Source organism: Dromaius novaehollandiae, chromosome 2, assembly GCF_036370855.1.
Source record: "Dromaius novaehollandiae isolate bDroNov1 chromosome 2, bDroNov1.hap1, whole genome shotgun sequence".
NCBI lineage: Eukaryota > Metazoa > Chordata > Aves > Casuariiformes > Dromaiidae > Dromaius > Dromaius novaehollandiae.
Window position 1 is genome coordinate 114,643,774 of NC_088099.1, and position 25,025 is coordinate 114,668,798.

Consider the following 25,025-nt stretch of genomic DNA (forward strand, 5'->3'; position numbering starts at 1 on the left):
GAAGAAAGTTGTTGCTGACTGGAGTGGAATACTTGTGTCCTGGTGTAGGTATATCCTGAGGTGGCATGTGAGCCTTACTCTCAGGACCTGCTGATTTCTTTTTGTAAGGTTTAAGGGAGCGACTAAATCAATTGCTAAAGGATTAGGTTCTGCAACCCCAAGCTGCTACTTAGAAAAATATAAGTATTATAGACAGGCAATAATATGAAGGTATCACATTCACAAAGTGCAAAAGGTGTTAATTTTCTACAAAGCATTACATTTCTCTGACTACATTTTAGTATAAAATTAAAAACAATACAGTTTTTCTAATATCTATGATGTAATTTAATAACGTGGTAATAAACACAGAAAAAAGCCAACTAAGTACCTTCATAATAAATGTTTAACCTTTACAGTTTTAGCATTTAACACATATGTAGGCAGCTGACAGCTGAATAAAAGCCTGCATCTCTTAAGTTACCTTTTATTAAAAAATTACACCATCACACTGACATCTGGTCTAAAAAAAAAATATCCTTACATTACACTCAAAAAGGTGTATTAAAAGAAGGGTTGCAAATAACTACTGACCAGATAGCAGCCTTCATTGAGACCCTTTATGCATGCAAATAATGATACAGTCTTTACATGCATGGATACATGCTACTTTACCCAAGTATATCCTACAGATTATTTTATATGCTGGGCAGCATTAAAAAAGAAAAGTCAAGGCCATGGAGTGAATAAGGCTGTTTACAGAAATCCTGCTTCAGCACTTGAATTCATAATGCTAAAAGCAGCACAAAAAAAAAAAAATCAGAATTTACAGTATTAGGATCCTATAAATCAGAATTTAGAAATATCAGGGTAACAAAATGTTGATGCGTAAAAAGTTGGCACATTCTTCAAAACTTGTAGGTAACTGACAATTGACTATTATTCCAACTATCAGGCAACACAAAATAGACTTCTTCAGTCTCACCATGAAATTATCATCTCCCACACAATTAGAATACATTGCATTTGAAGTCAGGAGCACGAGGGAGGTAATGGGAAATTTTTTTTTCTCTGATTATCCATCGTTTCTACTACCTTCAGAGATGTATTTAGAACTCCAAAAGCGCATATATATGTGTGTGTGTGTACACATATACACATGTATATATGTACACACATATATATGCACACACACATACACACACACACTTATCCCTAATCGGTACTTCCTTTTCTAATTCAGCTGAATTAGAAATAGAATTTTTAAAATTAAAAGCACTTAATACTTTAAAAAACAAAGGATGTAATTCAGTCTTCACTGTTCACAGTAGCATACAGTGTTGAAGAATTCTTCTTTTATCTGACAGCAATAAAATACTTAAAAACAAAGAGAAGCTACAATGGGAATTACATTATATATAAAGGGCAACACTATAACCTGTTTGTACTCCAATGCAACCATGCCTACAGAGTGTCAGTTTTCATACTGAAATTTAATATAGCGCACTCCATATACCATTATGCATATTTAAACTGAACTCCAAATTTTACTGGTGTATCTCTAGAATTATTGAACTGCTATTACAGGCAGTAAATAAAAACTGTATAACCACAGGATTTTCGTCAAATGTTAAGTTTGCCTTCTATTTAAGATTCATTTCATCTAACCGATTAGGACATGATTCCTTTGACAGCATGGCTAGGACTTAACTCACCAAACATCAGCATTCTAGATGACCTATTCCTAAAGCTGGTTTTCTAGACTCTATTGATCAACGTAGAAAGATGACAAAAACAAACCTGGAGGTACCAATTTTAAGCATGTACCTTTGCCATATCCTACAGCTAGAGCCATCAGTTGACTACAAAGAGACAGTTGCCTAAATTTTAACATTTCATGGTCAGCTTGTTAAAAATATATGGCACCGATACCATAAAGCAAGTTAGGATAAATCGTTAAGAGCTCATTGTCAATACTGTAGGAATTCACAATGTATCATAAAGGGCTGTAAGAGGCAGCCGTCAATCAATCAATGCTGGTGAGAAGATCAGGCCCCAGTGAAATTCATAGGAAAAAAAAAGAAATCCCTGGGCAGTTGTATACTGCATACCCCTCCTGTCCATTTAATTCAGTACAAATACCTAGAATCCATTTAACTGTTAATTTACATAGCTTAAAAAAAATTCAAGACACATTTCTGTGATACTCTAAGAAACAGTGTATCAAATAGTTTCTTACTCTTTTCTTACTTACCAGTTTATCATTTTCATTGGGCATTTCAAACACACATCTCAACTTGGAGTCCATTAATTCATCAGGTTTTGCCTCTTTCCACTAAGACAACAATTTATATGGTTACTTAACATGTCTGACTTATGCAAACATTGAACAGTTCTTGAACTTGCCTTTAGAATTCCCCTCACATATAGCTGAATATTGACCTTACCCTAGCTGCAATTTTCAGACTAGCTTTTAAACAATAATAAATTGAATGCAAGGATAGATCCAGAGGTCAGTAAGGGATTGGGAGGAGTCAAAACAGTGTTTTTCTCAATACACAATCAGCAAAAAGTGCCTTTTGAGTCAGTCTAAGAACAAAGTTACAGCCCTATCATTCCCTTGGGTAGATGTACTCCTTACGTCTTACTGTGGAAACACCAATTTTAAACAAAGGATTGAAAGATATCTTTCAGTGATTCTACACTTACTTCCAGAGTCAACGTTTTTTAGTTATCCATATTTTAGATTTTTTTTAACCATTCCCTCCTTTTACTGCATTAAATTACTGTTTGTAGCTACCACAAAATACTGTAAAATTTCATTACAATTTGGGCCTATAAAATATTTCAAAGCAGTTTATTAAAAAAAATCCTAATAATTATTAATATATTTAACTAACTGTAAAATATGCATGAATCTCTCTGCCCAGCTGACAATTAACTTTTTACTCATGCGGCTGCCTTAAATCTTTAGACTCAGAGAATGACCTGAGGTCTGCAGCAATTCTGTTTTCCAGTAATAGGTCCTCTGAAGTTACCTTTAAGTTGCAGGTCCTGAAGACTAAAAGATCCAAGATTTCCATAAAATCTTTGTATTCTTTTTTGTTCTTTTTTCCAGTGGCATTATTTGTATAGTAATTTGTAACTACAATTACTGATTTTCTGCAAGATTTGTTTCTCAGTAGCCTATACTTTAATACATTAAGAAAGCAGTTATTTGAAAGGTATTTCTAAACTGGATTTTGATATCCTCACTAAATAGCTACACTTCACTTACTGTACATAACCAAGAGCTATCAGAGTATGACAAGAAAAAGTAAACCAGAGCAACAAGGAAAAAAGATGTTATTTTTTTAAGCTACGTGCTTCAAAAGCTTAACAAAATCTAAAAGTTTTTGCACTATTTCCAGTGAAGAGAAATGCCACAAGTGGTTTTTACCTCCATATAAGGGAACACAGCCTAAGGCTGCCCAGACATAATGGACTTCAGTGAGTACTAAAATATAATTCTATCCTTCATTTCACCTACCCTCCTCTACCTTGAGCTACTAAAGTGAACATTGAACATATCTACAGAAAGACAGGCAGTCCTTAAAACACTGTCTAGAGACAGCAGCCTGGGCATCATTCCCCTGAGTCCTAATGTACATAATTATGGGATCCCATGTGTGCCCTGCTAAAAGAGACATTCTGACAGGCTTCCCACTGCTGCCAGCTTGGAAAGTCAGGGACAGGTGTCCTGACTTCTGAACAAACAAGCACAATCCATCCTACTAAGTTCCTAAATCTCTTCTTTCTGGACCTTCATCAGACCAATACGCCCAAGAACTGAATCAACAGCATGTTCTATTAAACAGAAAGTAAATCTATCATTTGTGCAGGCTTTAGCTCCTTGGCTATCTTGTAGAGGGACATGCCTTAGCCTTTCAAATATCCGAATTCCTTAGAAAACCATTCAACATTTCATATAAACACTTCTTATACCAAATGCACTCATTTCATATAGCTTACTTCAGGCTTGCAGTTTGTACATACTCTGCACTCTCCTTCAATCTCAACCTGTTTATCGTCTTCCTATCAGCTGCATATAAGACCCAGCTGCATACAAGAGGCCTGTCATTTTAACACTGAACTGGTCTTGCCTGAGACTCACTGCTATTTTCTTTCTGTTCACTATGCAAGTTCCAAGGACTGAGCTTCTATTTAATATTCAAAATCCTGAATCACTTATGGAAGTCATATTTGTTCAGAGAAAATCCAATTTTTTTCTCCAAAAATGAATTACAAATAACTGATACATTTCACCTAAAACCTAAATCTTAAAAGAAAAATCTACAGCAGTCATTCTACCTCATTTTTACTTACCACTGCCTCCATATCTGAAATATTTGGTGGTGCATAGATTGTCTGTACCATGAACTTATGTTTACTCTTCTCATTTGGGTCATAGTCGAAAGGCTGTAGCATTACTGTTAGAAAGAAAATAAAGTGTAAGATTATTTGGTTCTTCAGTTAATCACTGTAGTAAACATGCTATCCACTTTAGATCTACTTCTTACTAAACAGACACCGAACTTAAAATGCAAAGGCAGTTCCTGAAATAGAACAGAAATACACTGTAGCAACAGCTTGTGACAGGAAACAAATCTTACCACTAGTTTAGCTTGGAAGATTATTTTTGCAATTACTATAGTTAAAAGACATCTAATATACAAGTAAGGATAAAAAAAGATCCTGCAAGACAGACAGACAAGAAAAACAAGCCAACACTGTAAGACTTTTCCATGCAATAGACACACTTTGGGATTAACTGAATGGAAAAATACAAGACTTAGTACATAGTATGACAGCGCCTGGGGGGGTGGGGAGAGGACTTACGTTAGGGTCCATGCAGTGGGGAAACTACAACTGATTTTTAAAAACATTAATCTAAGCAAGGATTGAAGCTATTAAAATACTTCATTCAAACCACAACTATTACAGGACATTGTTACAAAGAAAAGAGGTAAAGCTGCCTGGGGGCTTTAATAATGCATCTTCAGACTGCCTTCAAATCCAGCTCTATTTTTTTAGATTCACAATGCTTAGTTACGAAGTAACTACATAACACATTTTATTCAGGTTTTTACATATTCTTAAGTGCAGTCTGACAGTTAATATTTGTCTGAAAGTACTTCAAAATCTAGGTACACAGCTAAACACTGTAACGAGTTTGTGGCCTCCACTGCATTCTACTAGGGGAGAAAGAGGGAAGGAATTCAAAACCAAGTTCCCTGTAAAGGTGGTTTTAAGTGAGACATTAAAAAAACCACCTCTCTCCTTGTGTTTTATTTCATACATTTTGTCCGTTTATTTTCAGACTTCTACATACTCTAATGCAGGTTAAAAGAAAACCTCCTGGATGAAACTGGGCATGTTGACACATGACAGTTTGGTGTACAAGTACCAGAGGTAGCATAGGCAAATAGTTGGGGGTATTTCTGCAAGAGCAAAATACTTTCTGAATGACAGCATTTTTACTGTACTTTCAGCTTTCCCAAGCTGAAAATTCTGTTGAGTAAAGAACAGAAATTCGTATTTCTAAAGCTATTATTTTGAAGCATACGCAAACTCAGTACAAAAAGAAAGATCACCATTAACGACACTATTTGTGATCTCCATTATTTCTACAGCATGACGAATATTGTACAGTATTTTTAAATGAAATTTTTAAATACAGAATCACAGTATCTTCATTTGAGTTGTACAATGCCATCCATGAGTAGACGGTATGTTTTTACACTGCATAGAATTGCCCAGGTCTCCCTGGCATCACTATTTTGGGGTAGGGGAAGGGGGATGGGACACATGGTCTTGGTACAAAGACACTGAAATAACATGACATGTCTAACAGATCAGGAGAGTAAAATTTTTTACAGGATATAGTCACATATCCTGGGGCACAGTATAATGGTTTGCAGAAATAGCTGAATACACAAGGTTTGTTAGGATAGTGTTGGAAGACTGCTGAAGAGAGGGATGCGCAGTTAGCACAAGCTACCTCTGTCCTTATTGTCTGTCTGGAGCAGATTCTGAAACAAACTATCACGCTAACTCTTTGTTCACATTTCCTTTCTGAAAATATTCATTGATTCCCTCCAGAAGGGAGCTCAGGTCCACATGAATTAAATTTAAGTGTTTTTCTGTCTGTGTGTACACATACACAGCTTGGACTAGTAGAGGATGAGGACTCAGAGTGAACAGTAGAGCTAAGTTATCTGACAGTGTAAATAAATGTCTTCCACTGAATATGAATTTCAGTTCAGTATACCTTTATACAAAATTAAATAGAAGTTTAAGTCATTTCAGATAAAAATTTTAAAACTTAAGAATAGATTTATGGAGTCTTATCAGCAGGTATCTGTACACTTTTCTATTTTATAGCAATAAAAAAGCTAGTGCAGAAATACTGATTTAGCTAGGAAAACACACTGAATGCTCTGAACAAGTTCCCCATATATTTCTAAACCACTTCAGTCTTTGAAATTCAATATTGTTGCACTGTTTTCATCAATTAAATTCTATTTTCCACAAATCTGAACGTTCATTGTATAGTTTAACATTTTTGCTTTCACTCGCAGAAAAAATTCTTCATAGTAAGAATAAACTACACTCTATAAAATACCAAATACAGTATCAAAATGACTAACAGCCTCTCCAAATTCACTAGTACCTATGAAAGAAAGCAATTTCTGAATTTGATTGTACTTACTCATATAACTTACACCGCAGATATTAGTTGCATGTTGCAGGTGATTGCTACTGCATGATTATCTGATCTTTTTCTTAAATGTTGCATATAGCATAATCAAATGAAAAGTAAATAATGGGAATTAGATGTATTTCTCAAAGGAAGCACATAAAGGAACTGCAGTATTTGACATGCTTTCAAACAATCTGTTCGGAAAGGTTTAAAGGCTAGGTTTCCTTAATCCTTGATCTCACTGTTGCCCAAAACATAACTGAGCAAACTAAAGGCTTCTTTCAAGCATGCAGGCTATAGAACAATTCTTACAGGTAATTGCTGTCAACAGACTACTAAATAGCACGCAGTATTTCATTTTTCCCAAGCCAGGAAAACTGATGGAATACCCTGAAAGGTGGCAAAGCCAGCCTTCCATCATCAAGGACTTCCCTCTATGCTGGCAGAATCCTCAGGTAAATAAATAAATATGTTCTTTGACCACTTGATCACAGCTGAAATTCTGATTGAACTGAACAGCAGCACAGGTAAAGACAAGACATAGAACCAAAGAGCTCTTCAAGCTCTGTTATATTTTAAATAATCATGGATAACCACATGAATATATGAAGCCACAGTTTTCAACATCCTTGGGATCACTGGTCAGTCCTTATATCACTTCTTGGGGAACCGAAACAAGTAACTCTTGTTAATAGGCTTAAGTTTTCAAAGCAGGAGGACTCATCTCCACAAAATTGATTTTAAAGGGGTCAGAAACCCAAACTTGGTTGTGAAGGAAAAACAGTAACATGCTATATTCTGAAAAGAAAAAAAATCAACAACAAGCAATTACTATACATAATACAATAACAAATAGTTAATTTAGAGCATCACATTAAAGGGTAAAGTATGCAAATCAATAGTAAAGAAAAAATGGGTCTTAACAAATTAGTATTTTTGGAAAACATATAAACATGGTTGAAAAAGGTTACCTACTGATTCAAAATAGCACAATAGACAACATACCCACGGACTTCCCTTAAAATGAATGCTAAGTCCTACATCTAAAATTTAATTTAAGAACTAGCTTGACTCTGAATCAGAATGATGCATTATGAAGGCTAAAGACAGCTAATAAACATCTCAATATTTAGTTTTGAACATGGAGTTTCAGTCAGTAGTATGTTATAGTGATTCTTCTTCTCTACACAACTATGTGAGAGAACTCTATATATAATGATATGAAAGATAATATGAGGCAGCACTGAAAACATTCAGTTGAGAGATTGATGAGATAAAGTGGGTCACTAGAAAAATTCTCTGTGCGCTTGACTTACCAAATGACCCAGGAAAAAAGATAAACAAAAAAATTAAGGCCATACTTCAGGGAAGACAACTCCGAAAAACATCTTGGGCTCACTGCAGCTAAACAACTGTACATAAGCTTCTGGTAAGACAGAAAAAGGAATATCCAAGATTTACAGCTATGCAAACTGCAGCCTCAACCAACATGATATTGTTTCCCTTTACTGGTGAACCTGAAGTTGAAATATTGTTTACAACTCAAGTATTTACTGCTTGTAAAAGAACATTTTAAAAAGGGAACTATTCAAAGAATTGCAAACATGATTCACAACAGGCAAACGGAATACTTCAATCTATTCAATTCACTGAAGAGAAAGTCCAGCAATATCTCGATCATGAACTGTATCTGACTACCCCAGGGAAAGATACCTGACACGAGATGGTTCTAGTCGAGCAATCAACATATGGTCAGAACAAAATGCCTGGAAGTTGAACTGGGAAATAAAGTATGCTTGAATTTTGAAAACATTCTCTCAATAAGTGATCTTTCAAGTACAAGATGCTGGACTATACACAGAAAGCAGTATTGAAGTTTCACACAGTCACTTTCTACCCATTATATAAGATTAGAAGACCAGTTTTCTTCTTCAAGGAAAGTTACTCTCATGTTTTAATCAATCATAAACTCAAAAATTTCCTGAGCTATTCCTTGCAACTTTTGAATACATCATCTGAAAGTACTTCCTAACTTCTTTTAAACTTCCCAAATGGTCTAAGTATATGAAACTGAAAAGCTCTGAGGATTGATCAGTGCTTCCCTTTTGCTTTGCTACAGCTTTTCAGGGGTTCTACAGAAAGAGTATCAACCTTAACCACGCTACCGTCAGCTACAGGTGTAACAGGTACAAGCTTCTATATCTCCTACAGGCTATAAAACCACAACTTATCAAAAGTTGATTTCCATCTCTCCAAGTTGGGAAACATGATGGGTCCAAAGGAAAGTAGGACACTCTCTCCTCTTGCTATCCCTGGCTTGAGAATCTCCATATTCAGGAGATTTCTGCCTCAGAATGCTCAGGAGAATGACCTACCAAAAGCATTCACTAAGCCAAAAAAACTGATACCTACTCTTTTCCCATGTCTCTGAGAATGCCCACTCCCACGATTCTTAACATCTGGTCTTTCTATACTTTTAAGTATAAGCTTAAACCATTATATGTCCAGCTACCAAAATTCTGCTGACTGTCAAGAAAAAGTATGTAAGCCAAATCTACAGAGTTTCATGGAAAAAAGAAAATGTATCATCTGACCTCAGGGCTCATTCTCTGCTGATTTTTTTTTTTTCCAAAAATGGATTAAGGAGTGTTTCTATAGTAAAATGTAGATTTTTTTTAAACCATATCTCCATCTAAACTAGGAGAAAATATCCTTTCTTAAAAGTGATTTAATGGTTGACACTTAACACATAATAACATAAAAAAAAGAAAAAGTAATGAAACAATAGAGTCCGAAAAACAAGTATCAATACCGTGGTCAAAACAATTACCCTGTCATTCTGAATGTGTTTTTTTTAAATGCCATAAAATGCCAAACGTGAAACTTCAAACACATCAGAGCAGCCAAGCAATGTCCCACTTCAAGATATCAGCACGAATATAGTAGACTGAAGCAAAGGTAGTTAAGGCCATTCCCCATTTCCAACTTCCTTTCTGCCTTACATATTGAGAACTGCATGCAAATGTGATGGCAAGTATTTCTGTATAGGAGATTTTCATATATCATTGCACCTCTACCAAAATTTGACAGTTGCACTAATGAAGGAGAACAGTTTTATTTTTAAAAGTCTTTTTTAAAAGTTGATGCACTCCCAACGGCCTGTAAGATCGCGGTTAGAGAATTTCACGAAAGGTCGAAAAACACGAGTATATCTGCATACCTGAAACAATTACAGACGATCCTGGATCAATAATTCCACTGTTCGGCCTCACGCAGTATCGACGAGGTGCTGTGGTCTTCACTTTGAAGCATACTTTTCTATCTGATGGATTTCGTAGTTTAAGATTTGTAGTTACTACATCTGTGAAGGGACCTGAAAAATGGGTTGGCTGGTTGTTTATTTTGTTCTTTAAAAAAAAAAAATGCATGTTTCTGGGGAAAAAAGATCTTTACAGAGTACCAATTACTCTTAAAATATAATATGATGGCAACAGCCTTCTAAAAGCAGAAGGTTAAATCCTAAATCTCTTAAACACACTGTTAGACGCAAAGCATGCTCTACCACCTTAGTTATACTAATGTGAAAATATTAATATAAAAGCTAGTGCAGAAAGTTCACACACATATTTTCGCACAGACTTGATTATGCTTATTTTCCCAAAGCTTTCTTAACATTCCAAGTAACTAGAAGGTAATGGTCACATGCTAAAGTAAATTTTGCTGTATTTTTCTTTAGAAATAGAAGCAAAACATAGTTTGGAACTCTCTCAAATGTTTAAAAAAAAAAACTGTGATACTGAGATATACTGTCTGCTCTTCAAACTTCAACTCTGTTGTGCTACCAAGCAGCTACAGCCTTAACTGAAACAGACACCAGTCTCATCTTTTAAGTTCAAAAATAGCCAAGAAGGATGATACACCATTTATACATAAACTCTAAATGATCCACAGAAAAGAAATTTTCATTGCTGTATTTACCTATTCAATGCAGTGTATTCTCTCAACTGGGGGTTTTTTTTAAACCATCAAAATAAGAATGGCATCTAAGCATAAATCAGGCAGCAAAGGCAAAGCCAGCTGTACAAGCTCCTCTTCCAGCAGAGATCACTTCATGTAATGCCATAAAGCAACAGCATGAAAAGGAATAAGTGTTCGTAGAGTTCTGAACTGCGCTCATCTCCCTTATGCTTATGGTATCTGAAAGCAAGACTGCGCAGGCACCAGAAGAATATAACTTAGAGACTGGATTTTTAAATAAACATGAAATTTATTCAATAATATTTAATGTGTACATTAAGAACCCTCTTTAATACTCTTTAGAGGTTACACATCAAATTACTACAAAATACATTTCACAGTTACTGAAAACATGACAACCACTTACTCCTTCAAAAAAAAAAAAACCACAGACAAAGCAAACCTTTAGATTAAATAGGATGAAAAATACATGAGACATGAACAAGTGGCAAGGCAATCTGAGTAGCAATCAAACTATTAATTGCACAGGATAAGGGAAGTCAATTCTCCTCTGGGCACATTACTTCACAACAGAGGTCTCTGGACTACTCTGAAGCAAATGATACTGACCACTAACAAACAAGACTAGAGGGATCACTATCTGCTACTAGCCAGAAACTTTCTTCCTATAATCCTACATTCCCTCAGTCCAAGTCCTTGATTCTGAAAGAATGCTAAACAGAGTCTTGACATAGAAAAACAATCAGATACAAGTCAATAATGGACTAAATTACTAAAACTAGAATTATTAAAAAACAGAATGCAGTGATGTAGATGGAGACACATGTGAACCCAGTTTACATTTAGTAAGGTGGTTTGGGGGGGGGGTTTATTTGTTTTGAGAAAATAGGAACTGCTATTCTGAAAAAAATGAAAACTTTGCATCTAATCTGGCTTTATATGGTAGAGGAAAATCATCATCATCTTAATCCAAGCAAACATGAGGTGATTCCCCCCCTCCCCAGGAATATTTACAGAACTACTTCAAAGTTTCCTGCCACTTGCCACTCAACAGCTCATGCTGTATCCAGTCACATTTGCTTATAGAGTTTGATCCAAAAATAAAGCCCATCTCCCATACCACAAGCAGAACCAGTATGAAATATCTGAAAACCCCTCCCGATCTAAGACTACCAGTAAACTCAGAAAGGTCCAAACATTTATTTTTTGAGCTATACAAACATTTTTTTATGGAAGTTATTCTGGGAATTTTACTTGTAGCCATCTAGGCTTTGCCCTTGTAATCTAGGCACCTACAGTGCCCAGCTGCATACCATACTCTGAATGTGGCTTGCAAAGCCTTTTTTATTGCAACTCTGAACAACCTGAGGTTAAAAGTAAGAACAGGGAGCTCTAACTGCTTCTCCGTCTTCATGAACACCAATGCTAGGGAAATTCTACTCAAACAAAAAAAAAAGGCTCAGTTCAGAGGCTCATTTTGAAAGGCCCTGCCACCAACAAAAGGAGCTACATCATTCACAAATGGGCTTATCTCCAGACATGGAAGAAGCAAATTTCTGAAGCAATTTTTTTTTTTTAATGACAGGGTTTTTTTGGTTTTTTAGGAATTGAAAGGTCCCTTCATGCCTTCCCCCTCAAAGTCCGCATAATAACAGTAGTCTGATTCAAAATATTCCTCAGGTTATTCTGATATTTCCTGTGAGTTCTAACGCCATGTATGAAAAAAATCCTGCTTCTGTCCCCCAGATACATGAACACAATGTATTTCCTGCATACTCACCACTGCACGTGCATGTACATGCACACACACGCACCCAGACAGCCTTTAGCTTTAACAACATTTTTTAGCATTAGACATTTCTCCAAGAATGGACAGAAATCTTTTTCAAGGTCTACAGCACTCTTTTAACAATTTTACCTTTCACCTGCTTTCCAAGAGCCTCGAAGGGAAAAAAAAAAACTATATAAAACCTCCCAATATTCATAACTGCCAAATTTAATAAATAGCTGGTAACAAAACTGGTGCACAGAGGAAAACAATTTCACTTTTTCTTGCAGATTCCAGCTATTTTGGTAATTCAATGGCATATTGACAAACAGCACTGAACCAAGCATGGACAGGCAGAAGAAAGACAGGGGAAAACAATTTCACTTTTTCTTGCAGATCCCAGCTATTTTGGTAATTCAATGGCATACTGACAAACAGCATTGAACCGAGCATGGACAGGCAGAAGAAAGACCTTTTGGACACAAGGACAGTAAATCGGAAAGTCTCTACTGGCATTCAGGGAAGCAACATGGTCTAAATTACATGACATAGCCCACAAAAAAGAAAAAACATGCAGCAGCAAACAGGATATTAGATTTCCCATTCACACAAACATACATACCACTACCCTTGTGGGAGGCGGGGAAATAAAAGACTACCTGGCACTCACAGGCTGAATGCAAAAGTAAAAATGATGATTCCATGAGGAAAAACAAAAGGGGGTGGGGGGAAAGAGAGGAGAACAGGAGTGAGAAACATTTTAGGCCATGCTACACGGACATCATTTAAACTACAGACAGGCTCATTTCTATTTGCATCCACCAGGCAAAAATACCTCATCAATACTCATCTACTGTCCTTTGCCCAACACTCCCATTGCAAACTGCCCAATACTATCTTTTATCTCATATTTTTCCAAACAAAGACAATGAGCTCCTGGATCTGCAACTAGGGTTTACAGAAGCTGTGGTAATTCAACTAATAAAATCCTCAAACTATACTGATGTAACTGTGATGTACAGTGACAACACACCATTGTTTTTCAAGCCTATAATTTCAATTTGAATCTCTGTGAGTCAAAGCTACTTTAAAGCGGATAGGGAGTTCAAAACCCATTTAACAGTGTAGACTCTAGATACTGATTTCAACATCTTTCTAGAATAAAAGCTGTTAAAAAAAAACCAGGTTATCGCAACTGTTTTGAATGGAATAGTGACTGTAGTGACTATCTAGGCCAAGATTCTTCCCATCTGACTTGTGAGCGCCTTAGAAAGGAATGAGACACACCTGCTTAATCGCACTCGGAAAAAAATAGAGATCTCCAAAAATATTATGGACTAGATTTCTATTCCAACCATTTTACATTGCAGCCAACACAACATTAATACAGGAGTCACCTCTGGCAACTACACATCCTGGACTAGATCAAATAGTGGGCAGGAAGAAGTGACACAAAGATTCTGCAGAGCCAGTTTCCACTTCTGAAATGTAGTCCCAAGTCTGCCTGCTTGCCATAAGCTTTTCTGTTACACTGCAGTAAAGCCAAAATATTATCTATTACTGGACAGGCAGGACCTGTAAAGAAATCTCTTTGATCTACAGTGTCATACTTTCTCCTCAAATTTAGGTCTCCTTCGGATCCTGAGCTCCAAAAGTCTTCCTTCTGCTCCCTGGAAGGGTCAAAACATATGGGAAAAAAATGATGATGTGAATATGCCTATCTAGAGTGGTAAGAAGAGCTTGAAAGAACCTTCTCATTCTGTAGTACCCACGGGAAAAGTCAGAGATGATTGCAAATACCTCCACTTGCTGGCAGTACAGAGCAAACTAACAGAATTTTTGAGAACAGGAAAGGTTTGGTTATCAGAAGCTCAGTTCTTGGAAAGTTAGAAGACTATCGTGATGTACACACAACATCTGTCACAGAACACCTCCTCTATCTAAAAGGAAGTAAGAGTTTATCTTTGTATAGAATTACATAAAATTTTCAACTAAGAAGCAGGTAACTTGTAGAGTTGTACAAAAATGAGCATGCATTATTCAAAAATTCAAGAGTAGGTCGGATGAAACTTAGTTTATGTTTTAAGTTTACCATTCCCTTCAATTTAAGATGTCGAACTGTAACTGTTCTAAAAATCTGATACCTAAGCTGAATCTGCCAGAAGGCACTATATTTCATGCATGGAACATAAGTCTATTTAAGCTGTAAATTGGCATGGTAAAATAATATATTCAGCCACATCTAAACCCCATACAGGCACGCACAAGGAAAAAGAAAGTACTTAAACTGTCAAAAAGAATCCAAACTCCTTTAAAAAAAGGGTAAGTTACAGTGTTAACTTCAAAAATTATTTGAATGATATGCTCAAAACAGGATGCTACCAATTCCACGACTGCTTTATCATCTTTGAAATCCTAGAAGTACTTGCAACATACTGAAAATACCCAGGTTATCTTTTCCAAAACAAACCCAGGCAGGATATTTTTCTTTCAGTGCACAATAAATTCAGGCTGGCAGGTAAAGAAAAATGATTTACTGCATTTGAAAATCTGAGCCCTAATGAATGAGAAAGCAGTTAACTGCATGTCTGTCAGCCAGATAAAAACTAGCAAGACCGATTTTGAGAGGAACAGGAAAGTTAACAAACTTATGACGGACATGACAGGAACATAGTTAAGCTCTACATCAACTCATTCTGTCGCTATCGGAAGTAACAAGAGAATAAAGAAAGACTATATAACAAAAACATTTATTTATTACATCATATGAATGTAGATTGTATGAGAATACTTTTCTTGCCCATCATTTGACAAAGGAGTCTACCGAACCATCTGCAAAGCATGCTCTCTAACATCTGGGATAAACTTCAGAAGTAGAAGCACACCAGTGATTTGCTGTGCTTTTTAAGAGTCACACCAGAACAACAAAAAAAAGATATATTAGAAGAATGAGCTGGACATATTAAAAAGCATGTCTTCATTGTAATGCTTTATTACTGTGTGCAATGCATGAGTAGAGACAATGCCACTACTAAATTTTTTTTAAATAACTGGCTGAAATATCTACTATGATATAAGCAACTATATTCAAAAATATATACGCTGATTGTGATATTTAGTGAAGCTGAAAAGAATGCAGTTACTTTCCAGGGGACTTGGGGACAACAGTACTTTCTATAGGCTTCTGATAGTCAGACTCCAGTTTTCCTTCAGTGTAGACAGAACACTAGTGCCCTGACTACCTTCATGTTTTCCTTCATGAGTTTATCCGGTTATTTTAAAAGCACCTGAGAACACTGATATTTCAGATTATATTACTATACCAGCACATTTATATTAAAATAAAAGTATAAGGAGAAGGAGAAAAATAAGTTGCCAATGTTAAGCTGAAACTTGCATTTTGCAAGTGAACTTTGGTCCAAATTGAAAACACTGTAGGCAAGATGTCTCAAAAGGAAGGACCAGCATTCACTTGTCATTCAAACTACCTTGATTGTCAGACAGCGAAACTAATGTTAAAATATACACAAACTCCTTCTAATTACTTCCAATGTGATTTTGTAGTAATTTCAGATGTTCCTCTAAGGCAGAAAAAATATAGGTGACTTAGCTGGCACAAAATAAACAACAAGAGGAATGTTGTTAATTTCCTGCAATTATAATTTTAAAAAATTAATACTCAGACCTTTGTGAAAACAACCTAACAAGAATCCATAACATTCATTGCCAATTCATGCATTTATCTTCCTCTTGAAATAACCAAAAAAGATCACTCAAACAGCCTATAAACTCACAAGGAGGAAAATTTCTGATTCTAACAAATCACCTATTTTAAAATTATTCATGGTCTATGATGCATAACAGCTTAGGCTTCACGAATTAATGCCTTAACATTATAGGTCTGAATCACCAGGAACAATCAGTAGATGAAGCTGCAAGGTTAATAGTATCTACAAATAATCACAGCTCTCAGGTACATACCCATATATTACATCAGTAACATAGAATCTTTCACTTTTTGTTCTGCCCTGGCAGTTGAGAAATTGCTATTAATTTTAATCAATCTGCACATAAGTGTCAGAATGCAAAAATAATTTTTATAAGAAAGCTGACACACCTGAATGTCCACAACTCCAGAAGACTGATTCCAGGCAAGCACTACTTACCACGCGTAACAACAGATTTTACCTGAACTCCCCACGATGACATGTTGTCAGCATTCATGCTAACTACGCATCTGTCAAAGATTTTTCCTTGAAAAAAAAAGTTGAGAGAACATCCACTTTTTAATCCTAAAAGAGCTTGTCTACCTCTGTCAAAGGGACAAACAGCCCAGGAGCGATATACACACAGCTTATTACAGGTGCTTGTACAGACGCCGACACACACACTTTATCAGGAGCAGGGAGCAAGAGAAATGAGAATAAAATCTTTTGCTTGCCTTTCAGCCATGGAAAAGACATGAATACCCTCGCAAACCTTTCAAATTTGATAAAGCAAAGATTTTCTTTTCTTACAGTTTCTTCAAAATTCATCCGTTTGTTACTGACCTGTCATTAGTGACCAAAAGCAACAGTGAAAATGCAATAAGCATCTGTCTCAAGGGTTGATTACAGCCACAGATTGGGACCATGAATTCTGCTAAAGAGAATGTTTACTAGTTAATATATTGGATAAAATACAGACTAAAAAGGGAATGTCCTGCATTTGATGGTAAATATGGACAAAGGTTTCTTAAGCCTGAGCAATTAAAAGAACACTATTAATAACATAGTATAACATGAAGTAACTTCAGCCAAAGTTATTAATGTTTGTATTTAGTTTCAGTTTTAAAATCTAATAGTCTAAGTCCCATCCAGTCATGTGTCCATTATTTATTATTCACTATTGCAAGCTCCATTATCCCTTACTTACAAGTGAATGTTTAAAGAAATGTCATTACTAATGTCAGAAAAGCTTGTCACTTAAACTTAACCTCCACATTATCATGAATTCCATTTCTGCAATTTAGCTTTATTTCGTTAGTGTTATTCTTACCAAATACATAGTACTCCACATTAACTTATTAAAATCAGTAGTTCAGAATTTTACTAGAATAGTCTTAAGAATCTAATGATAAAATGTTATTCACTCCCAAAGCTTGCTCTCTGTTGAAATAACAAGAACAGCAGAAATAGCTTGCTACCAGTAAATATGAATATTTAAAACAGCAAGCGATGCTCAAAGTTCTGAAACAGCTAGTAATACATATAAGCAATCTTTCAGTACAGATACAATACTAACAATTTAGTTTATCAATCAATAAAGCCTGTGTTTATAAACCCTTCCTGAGGAAGTGTCTATTCTCCTTACTTGGATGAGGCAGGATAATTAACAAATTTGATAACTACAGAGATAACTCCCCTCCCCCCCTTTTTTTTTTAAACTTGCTACGTGTTTTAACCTGCTATAGCTCATGAAAAGTTTCAGTGGTGCTGAAGTCCTAAGGTCTGCTGTTTAAAATATTCAATATACAGCAACTTAGAACATGTATGCATCCTCAAATATGAAATTTGCAATTAGATACATCTTTCTGATCTGAATTGCAACATACAAGATAATTACAAGTATTCTGATTATTGCTATATACTTTGAAAACTATCTCAGATGACAGCTGCAATGACTCACAGCATTCCAAGGAAATCAGACTTCCTACAGAACACCTGACCAAAGGCAGTTATCTAACACTTTTTTCCAATCGCTCCAAGAACTTGATATCAAGGACGTCAGGCTCAAATACTAAACGTAACGCAAGAACTCCTGTGATTATGGCCACTTTCCTTGCAAGTAGCATCCCAACAGCACAACAAGTAACTTTCTTCTTAATTCACATTCCTCCTAGTATGGGCAGGAAGCTGTTTAAAAAAACAAAAACAAAAAAAACACCACACACCCCCAAACCAATTTCAAGTGCTATGTTTTTAGATGGTGTCCAAGCTTACCTTCCTGGCACAGAACAGAGACCAGTCTAAAAAGGCTAAGTATCAGACATTTAAATTTTCTACAGACAGGTCTAGCTAACACTGGACCAGCTCCCAAAGGCATTAACAGCTCACTTCAATTTCAGGGCAGAACTAAAGATTCCAGTGACCTTTCATCCAGAAGCAAAAAGATTCTCTGGATCCACAAAGTACCGATCTCCATTTCCCAAACTCCTGAAAGCCAAGTATAGCGTATCCCACAGTTACTCAGGAAAACATTAAACATGTGCTTTAAATAAAAGTTGTACTCTGTCTGTCTCCTCACTCTGACACAGTCGAACTCCATTCCTTCATTATCTTCACATCACAGTACTATGCTAAGCTAGTGCAACCTTTTTTTTCCAAAACCTGACAGCTGAACTCTATAGAATTACTTAAGAGTTCTAATTTGAGCTGTAACATGCAAGTGAAATGATGTCTAGCAGCTATCCAAAATAAACCCAAACAATTTTTATTTTCATTAGGTATATCAGATTTAGTGCCATGATGTTAAACTAACATCACACTCCTAAGAACTCTAATTATTAAGTTGACTTCACGTATGTGGCAGTTACTTATACGTACATGCTTTTTAATTTCATGAATGACCCTTCTTATAAAGAAAAGAAAATATAATCCAAAACTACTTATATCAGTCAAGCTTTTCTTATGTCTTGGAATATATCATGAAATACAGGCTTCCAGCTTAAGTATATAATTAAGTATCACCATTGTCCTAGCTATACTTTAGGAACATTGTAACCTGATGACCTAGGAGAAACCTTCTAAGGTCCTCATTAAACAAATCATTTTGTAAGATGGCATCTGATCAGTTCAAAACTACTTGGGGTATTCTTGCCCACATAATTTAGTAGAAGGGTGGTTCAGACTCACATGATTCAAATTTGAAATTCAAATAAAGTTTACAAAAATCAATATATTCATAGACACTTGATGCTAGTTCATTTTTGCACCAATCCTACACCCTTTAGCCTACATAGCTTTTTCTCTTCCCTAGTGCTTACCTCTCCTAATATATTTATAAATAGCAATCAGATCCCGTTTCAACCTTACTTTTACTAAACAAGCCAAGCTCTTCTACTTTATTTATGTTAGTAACTTCTTCCTTGCACTATTCCCATTTGGGTTCATTTTCTCTGACTAGGTGTCACCAGGCATATAGTCAGATAAAGCTTCATCGATACCTTAGACCACAATGTTAATACTTTCCTCACTACAAAACCAAGGTCTCATATTTGCCCCTTTTCATGAAGCATCACATTCACAATAAGCCTGTGATTAGGCACTATGCTCTAGTCTTATTCCTTCTTCACTACTTCCAACTAAAATGAGCTAACAACAAAAATTCTGTTATTAGTGCACAAATACATGGGGGTTTTTTCCTCATTCATCACATCTAACTTTGCATTACCAGCAAGTTCCACAAGCACAATCCCACCTGTACCAAGCTCAATAATGAAGCTACTAAAACAAGTTCAAACCTAACGCCAAATCCTTTAGAAACTTCTTTAATAAGTTTCCAGCAGGCCAATACTTCGTTGCAGTCTATTTTATAGCTTATGTTTTTCCACCAAGCTCCTTTCATCTGCAACTTAATTATTAGTTTTGCAGTTACCTCTGTATCAAATAATTGAATGACATCCAGTAAATCCAGTGATAAGATCAGATTTTATTGGGCCAGTGCAGGGAGAAGGCCAAGAGCTCAAGAAAAGGGACAGAGCAAGACAAGTTAGACTGGCGCATTCTACCCAGGACACTAGGCTGCATTTTATTCCATGTTCCATTTACCTCCATGTCTTTAATTATTCTTTCCTCTAAGGCTTTGCATACTATCAAGGTCAGACCTTTTCAAGCATTCAAATGTCAAATTAAAAATTACTCCAAGTGAGATCACACTTACAGAAACATAGGAGGGAATTCTGCTGATGTGACTACCTTTTTAAAATTCAGTCAAGCAACTGTTTTCCTTTTTCTTCCTTATATGTGCTATTAAAAAACAAATGGCCTGAGTCCTACACCAGCATAATCTTTTGCAAAAGAAACTTAACTATAAAGACCCTGTTCACATAGAGATTAAGTTAAAAAATATATAATTCACGTAACCATGTACTTCTAAATTAATACTTTCAAACTGTAAGATGAAATGTGACATCTACATTCCCAAACAATTTACGATGCAATGAAATAAAAATATACAATTTAACAAAACACGAAACATCATGAGAAGCTGAAGAGGCCAAGATCCTTAGAAATCATACATCATCTTACCACCTTAAGGAAAACAAAATTGGACCAGCTGAAATTTCACTTGTGTTTCTACATCTGTTTTCAACAAGCACCACATCAGAAATAACACTATTAGAGCCATTTTGTTGTGTTTTTTTTTAAACAAGACATTAGCATATATGCATTTATCTAGCTCATCTGACAAAAAAAAAAGCCTTCATTTTTGACAACTTTCACATTGGAAAATGTGGTATTTTTCTCATTAGTCAGTGACTTCTTTTTCCCCTACTTTACACATAGCAAGTTCTCTCCAGCAGCCTTTTCCAACTTGAATGTATGGCTTCTAAGCCGAGCGTGTTATAACCCTTTAATGACTGATATTCACAAAAATCTGGTTAACAAACATCTCCCAAAGACTAAACTGGTCAGAAAGTAAAATGGATTCACAAACCACATTCAAGACAAACCAGGAGCAATTTGTAACACTACAGTGGAACATCAGTAAATTAAATATTCAGACCTACTAACCAATTCATATAACAGCTCTTCTTGTTCATGTAAGATTCTGTTTTTCAACCTAATCTTAAACAATGATATAGCACCCATATATGATACAAAATTTTTACAATATTAATAACGATATGTTATAGTGACCTCAAGCACTTGCTTAGGCTATCAACAAGCACAATGAGTAGGCACTTTGTAGTAACTGTGCGTAAATGTGAAGCTTTTATACTAATGACCAGAAACACAAGATGGTGAGGTTTGAATACTGTTTCTCCATTTACTGAAGGTATAATATTAAGTAAAACTGAGTCACATTAATTGCAAGGAAAGGACAACACATCTGTATCTTTACTGCTGAATTCTTCTGTCCTTACAGTGAAATCATCCATAATTGAATGTTAAAAACAAGGGGAAAAAAAAGTAAAAAGACAAACTAGATGTGCCAAAATATAATCTAACACCTACAATGCACCTGGCTTGACAGATAAACCCAACCTCATTTTCATTAGTCAGCTTTCAATGCAGTCTAACATTGAGGTACAGACATAAGAATTATCACATCACCTCATAAGCAACAAGCTCAAATAAATAAATAAATAAAATAAACCTCTTTCATTCCGTCCCTCAACACATTCACACCAATCACTGTCTCAAGTTTCACTAATACGTATCATAAAAATTAAAAAAAAATAACAAATACTGCATGTGAGCGAGAAATCAATGGACAGAAACACAGCAATATAGGAAGACATTCTCACTGTTTAGTTTCAAAAATGTGATTTTGATTTCCTGGTATCTTTATTCAGGAACAATTTCTATCCATCTGAGAAAGCTGGAATGCCACAAATTATTGTTACTCTGAGCAGAGTGAGAACAGGGTGTAAAATCTGACCTAATCGAGACACACTCAAATAAGGCAGTCACATCACATTTTAGGACCTCAAACTCTGCCTACACTAAAAGATATCCTGGGCCAATTTTGGCAAAGGATCTTGAGGGCAGGGGATGGGCTTAACAGTGAGCTATTTTTACCTTTCAATTCCACCTTCTCAATTTGCAGTAACACATAGCCTGTGTACCAATAGCAGTGTAGTGATTATAAAATAATCTACACCAATATTTTTGTATTATTTAGAAGGTCACGGACATCTGCGCTTCAGAATGAGCTGTAATATTACAGTGAAGCACTTTCCACCTTACCCGAAATGGTCATTTGAACATACGCCAGCAGACAGAAGATGATTTTATACACTAACAATCCTAGATTATGAACCAGATTAATAATCAGAAATTAAGTATTATCAGTTATACCGATCACTTCCAGTAACTCAAACCATCAAAGGGAAAGTTACTTGGACACAGACATGCCCAGAAGTTGATTTTAGGCTACCTATTTGCTGGCTTATTTCTAGCCTCAATGTGATAAAAATAAAAAATGGAAAAGTGTGGCTCACTATCTGGAGACCTTTACAAAAGGCAACATAACTGGATTTCACATACTTGTAAGCAAGAACTTTATTTAGAATATTCAGAAGTTTTTATAAAATCTGGCACTATCCCTAGTCAGACATCTCTGAATCACTTGAAATAAATTCTGAACACCGTCTACTAATCTCCCAAGGCTCATCAAATCAATTAGGGTTGATTTTCAATTAGGTGTTGCAAAAGCATGTCTTATGACTATCACAAAGATTTGGAGAAGTTTTTTTAAAAAAGGACAATCAACCAAGACCAACTTAAATACAAGCTATTTACAAATGGTAAAATTGGCTTCTTTGGTTTAATGAAGATCAATTGAGATTCCACAACAATGCTGGAAAGCTTTGAACTGAAAATTTCAAGTGCTGCTACTTATCTATATAACTGGTTAAAAAAAGATTTTAAAAAAAATTATTTACAAGGAACCAATTGCGAACTACAGCAATCTTCACTAAACAAGAGCTGTAGACAATAATTATACACATGAGACACATGAAAAGACCCTAATACTAGAGGCAAAAGACATTCCACTTTCCAAATCAGCTGCTTTTGAGTATCTCATGTTTCAATTTTTCCTATCCAATCCTAAACAAACCCAAACAATTTAAGATTTGGAAAGCTAAACAAAATGCATTAGATAAAATACAGAAGAAAACTAACCTAAAGGAGTAATATAGCTCAAGACCTGGATACAAAAACCATGGGTCAAAGTCTCAGTGCTTTCCAGTGAGTCTCTGAAAGTGATATTCTGTATTCTATCCACCATCTCTTTTTCATCACTTATAAGTATAATTATTTCCCTTGTAACATTTGCACAACATTCTGAAATGTACTCATTTGTTAGACAGTTTTCTTCAGGCATTCCTGATGGTTCCATAATCCAAAGAAACCTACCTGTTATACAAAGAGAGGGAAGCTATCATGCTCCCAACAAAATGCTACTAATGACTGAAATTTCTAGGAATGCAAGATACTACAAATACACGATTCTAATCTTTCAGTCACAGACAGAAATAGCTAATGTGTTAACCACCATCAGACACTTTTTTAGAGACCTCCCTCTGAATTGTGTGGAATAAAACTCAGCATAAATGCTTTACAGCCCTTATTTTTGCTGATGAGTGACTTAAAAAAAATGAAGAGATTCATCAGGCAATGAAGAAGAGATTCATCAGGCAACGATGAATTTTACATTTTGCAAAAGCTGCTTGAGATGAGTCGTACTTACTTTTTCATCTAAGCCATTGTTTGCATAAGAGCACATTAACAATTTCATTGTTATCCTAAATGTCAGCAAATCCAAATACAACTAGAGAGTATGAGTGACTCTCTGAGGTAAGAAAACCAAAACAACTATGTTGTTCTACTCAGATGTTTAGACTTAAACCATATCTCTGTTACACACACATCATCAGTATTAAGTCAGTAACAACCATGGACAATTGTCGCAATAAAAGAACTTTGGACAGTCAGCTACACTGAAAAAGTATATACATTTTTTTAGCCAAGTCATACGATTTTCTATAGGCAGTTACACTTATTCTGAGGCACACTCTCTCTTACTAACCAATCTGTTTTTTAAAAGCTAATACTCAGAATTTCCTTCTGCCAATACCATAGTCTTCAATGCAATACTTTAGAAGGGAATTATTGTTTGTGGTATACAAACCCTTTTAAACACCTCAGAATAATAAGCAGTTAGAAAACACTTGTTGAGAGAACATTTGATGTGCTGCTTTTTCTACAGTGTATTGAAATACTAGTCTCATTATGTTTCAGTTTTTGTTGTCCCTTAGTCTGCTCTACAGAAGTTTTCCTAATACATGCATTAGCTTGAAACCAAAGCTTATGTCTAGAGAATACATACTGCATACTATAAATACATAAACACATACTCCAATAAACACTACTGATTGGCAGTGGCTTCATACGGACCTTCTAATCTAATATTTATTCAGCATTTCTTATATCAATAGTTTGTTATGTATCACATATATACGGCTTGCTTCAGCTTGAAGACACTCACTGCTTGTAAGCTTTAAATTAGACATAGGAGCTTTTTCTAAAAAAAAAAAAAAACATGAATTTTCCTCTGACTTACTCTTACAACAAAAGTACAGTGTATTGAAGTTTAAAGTGCAGGCAAACCTGGCAGCATTTTAGTAACACAAATGCAAGCAAAAAAGTAAGCTTCACTATGGTTTTGGCTCTATCTGTGAATGTGCAATTTAAAAATTGAAGCTGTCAAAAAAAATTAAGATGTGTGATCCAACAGATTTTGGGTTTAATTGATTTGATGGATCAATAAAACAACTACAGTTTGTTA

General features: G+C 35.5%; 1 protein-coding gene across 2 annotated transcripts in view; it reads right to left on the reverse strand.

Annotated features, from left to right (window-relative positions):
- VAPA (VAMP associated protein A) overlaps positions 1–25,025 on the reverse strand; it is a 33,464-nt gene that overhangs the window by 6,435 nt on the left and 2,004 nt on the right. For both annotated transcript variants that reach the window (XM_064507201.1, XM_064507200.1), the window contains exons 2-4: positions 9,942–10,094; positions 4,345–4,448; positions 2,234–2,314 (exon numbers count right to left, since the gene is read on the reverse strand). In XM_064507201.1, the coding sequence (XP_064363271.1) occupies positions 2,234–2,314; positions 4,345–4,448; positions 9,942–10,094 (338 nt within the window). The remainder of the gene's footprint in view (positions 1–2,233; positions 2,315–4,344; positions 4,449–9,941; positions 10,095–25,025) is intronic.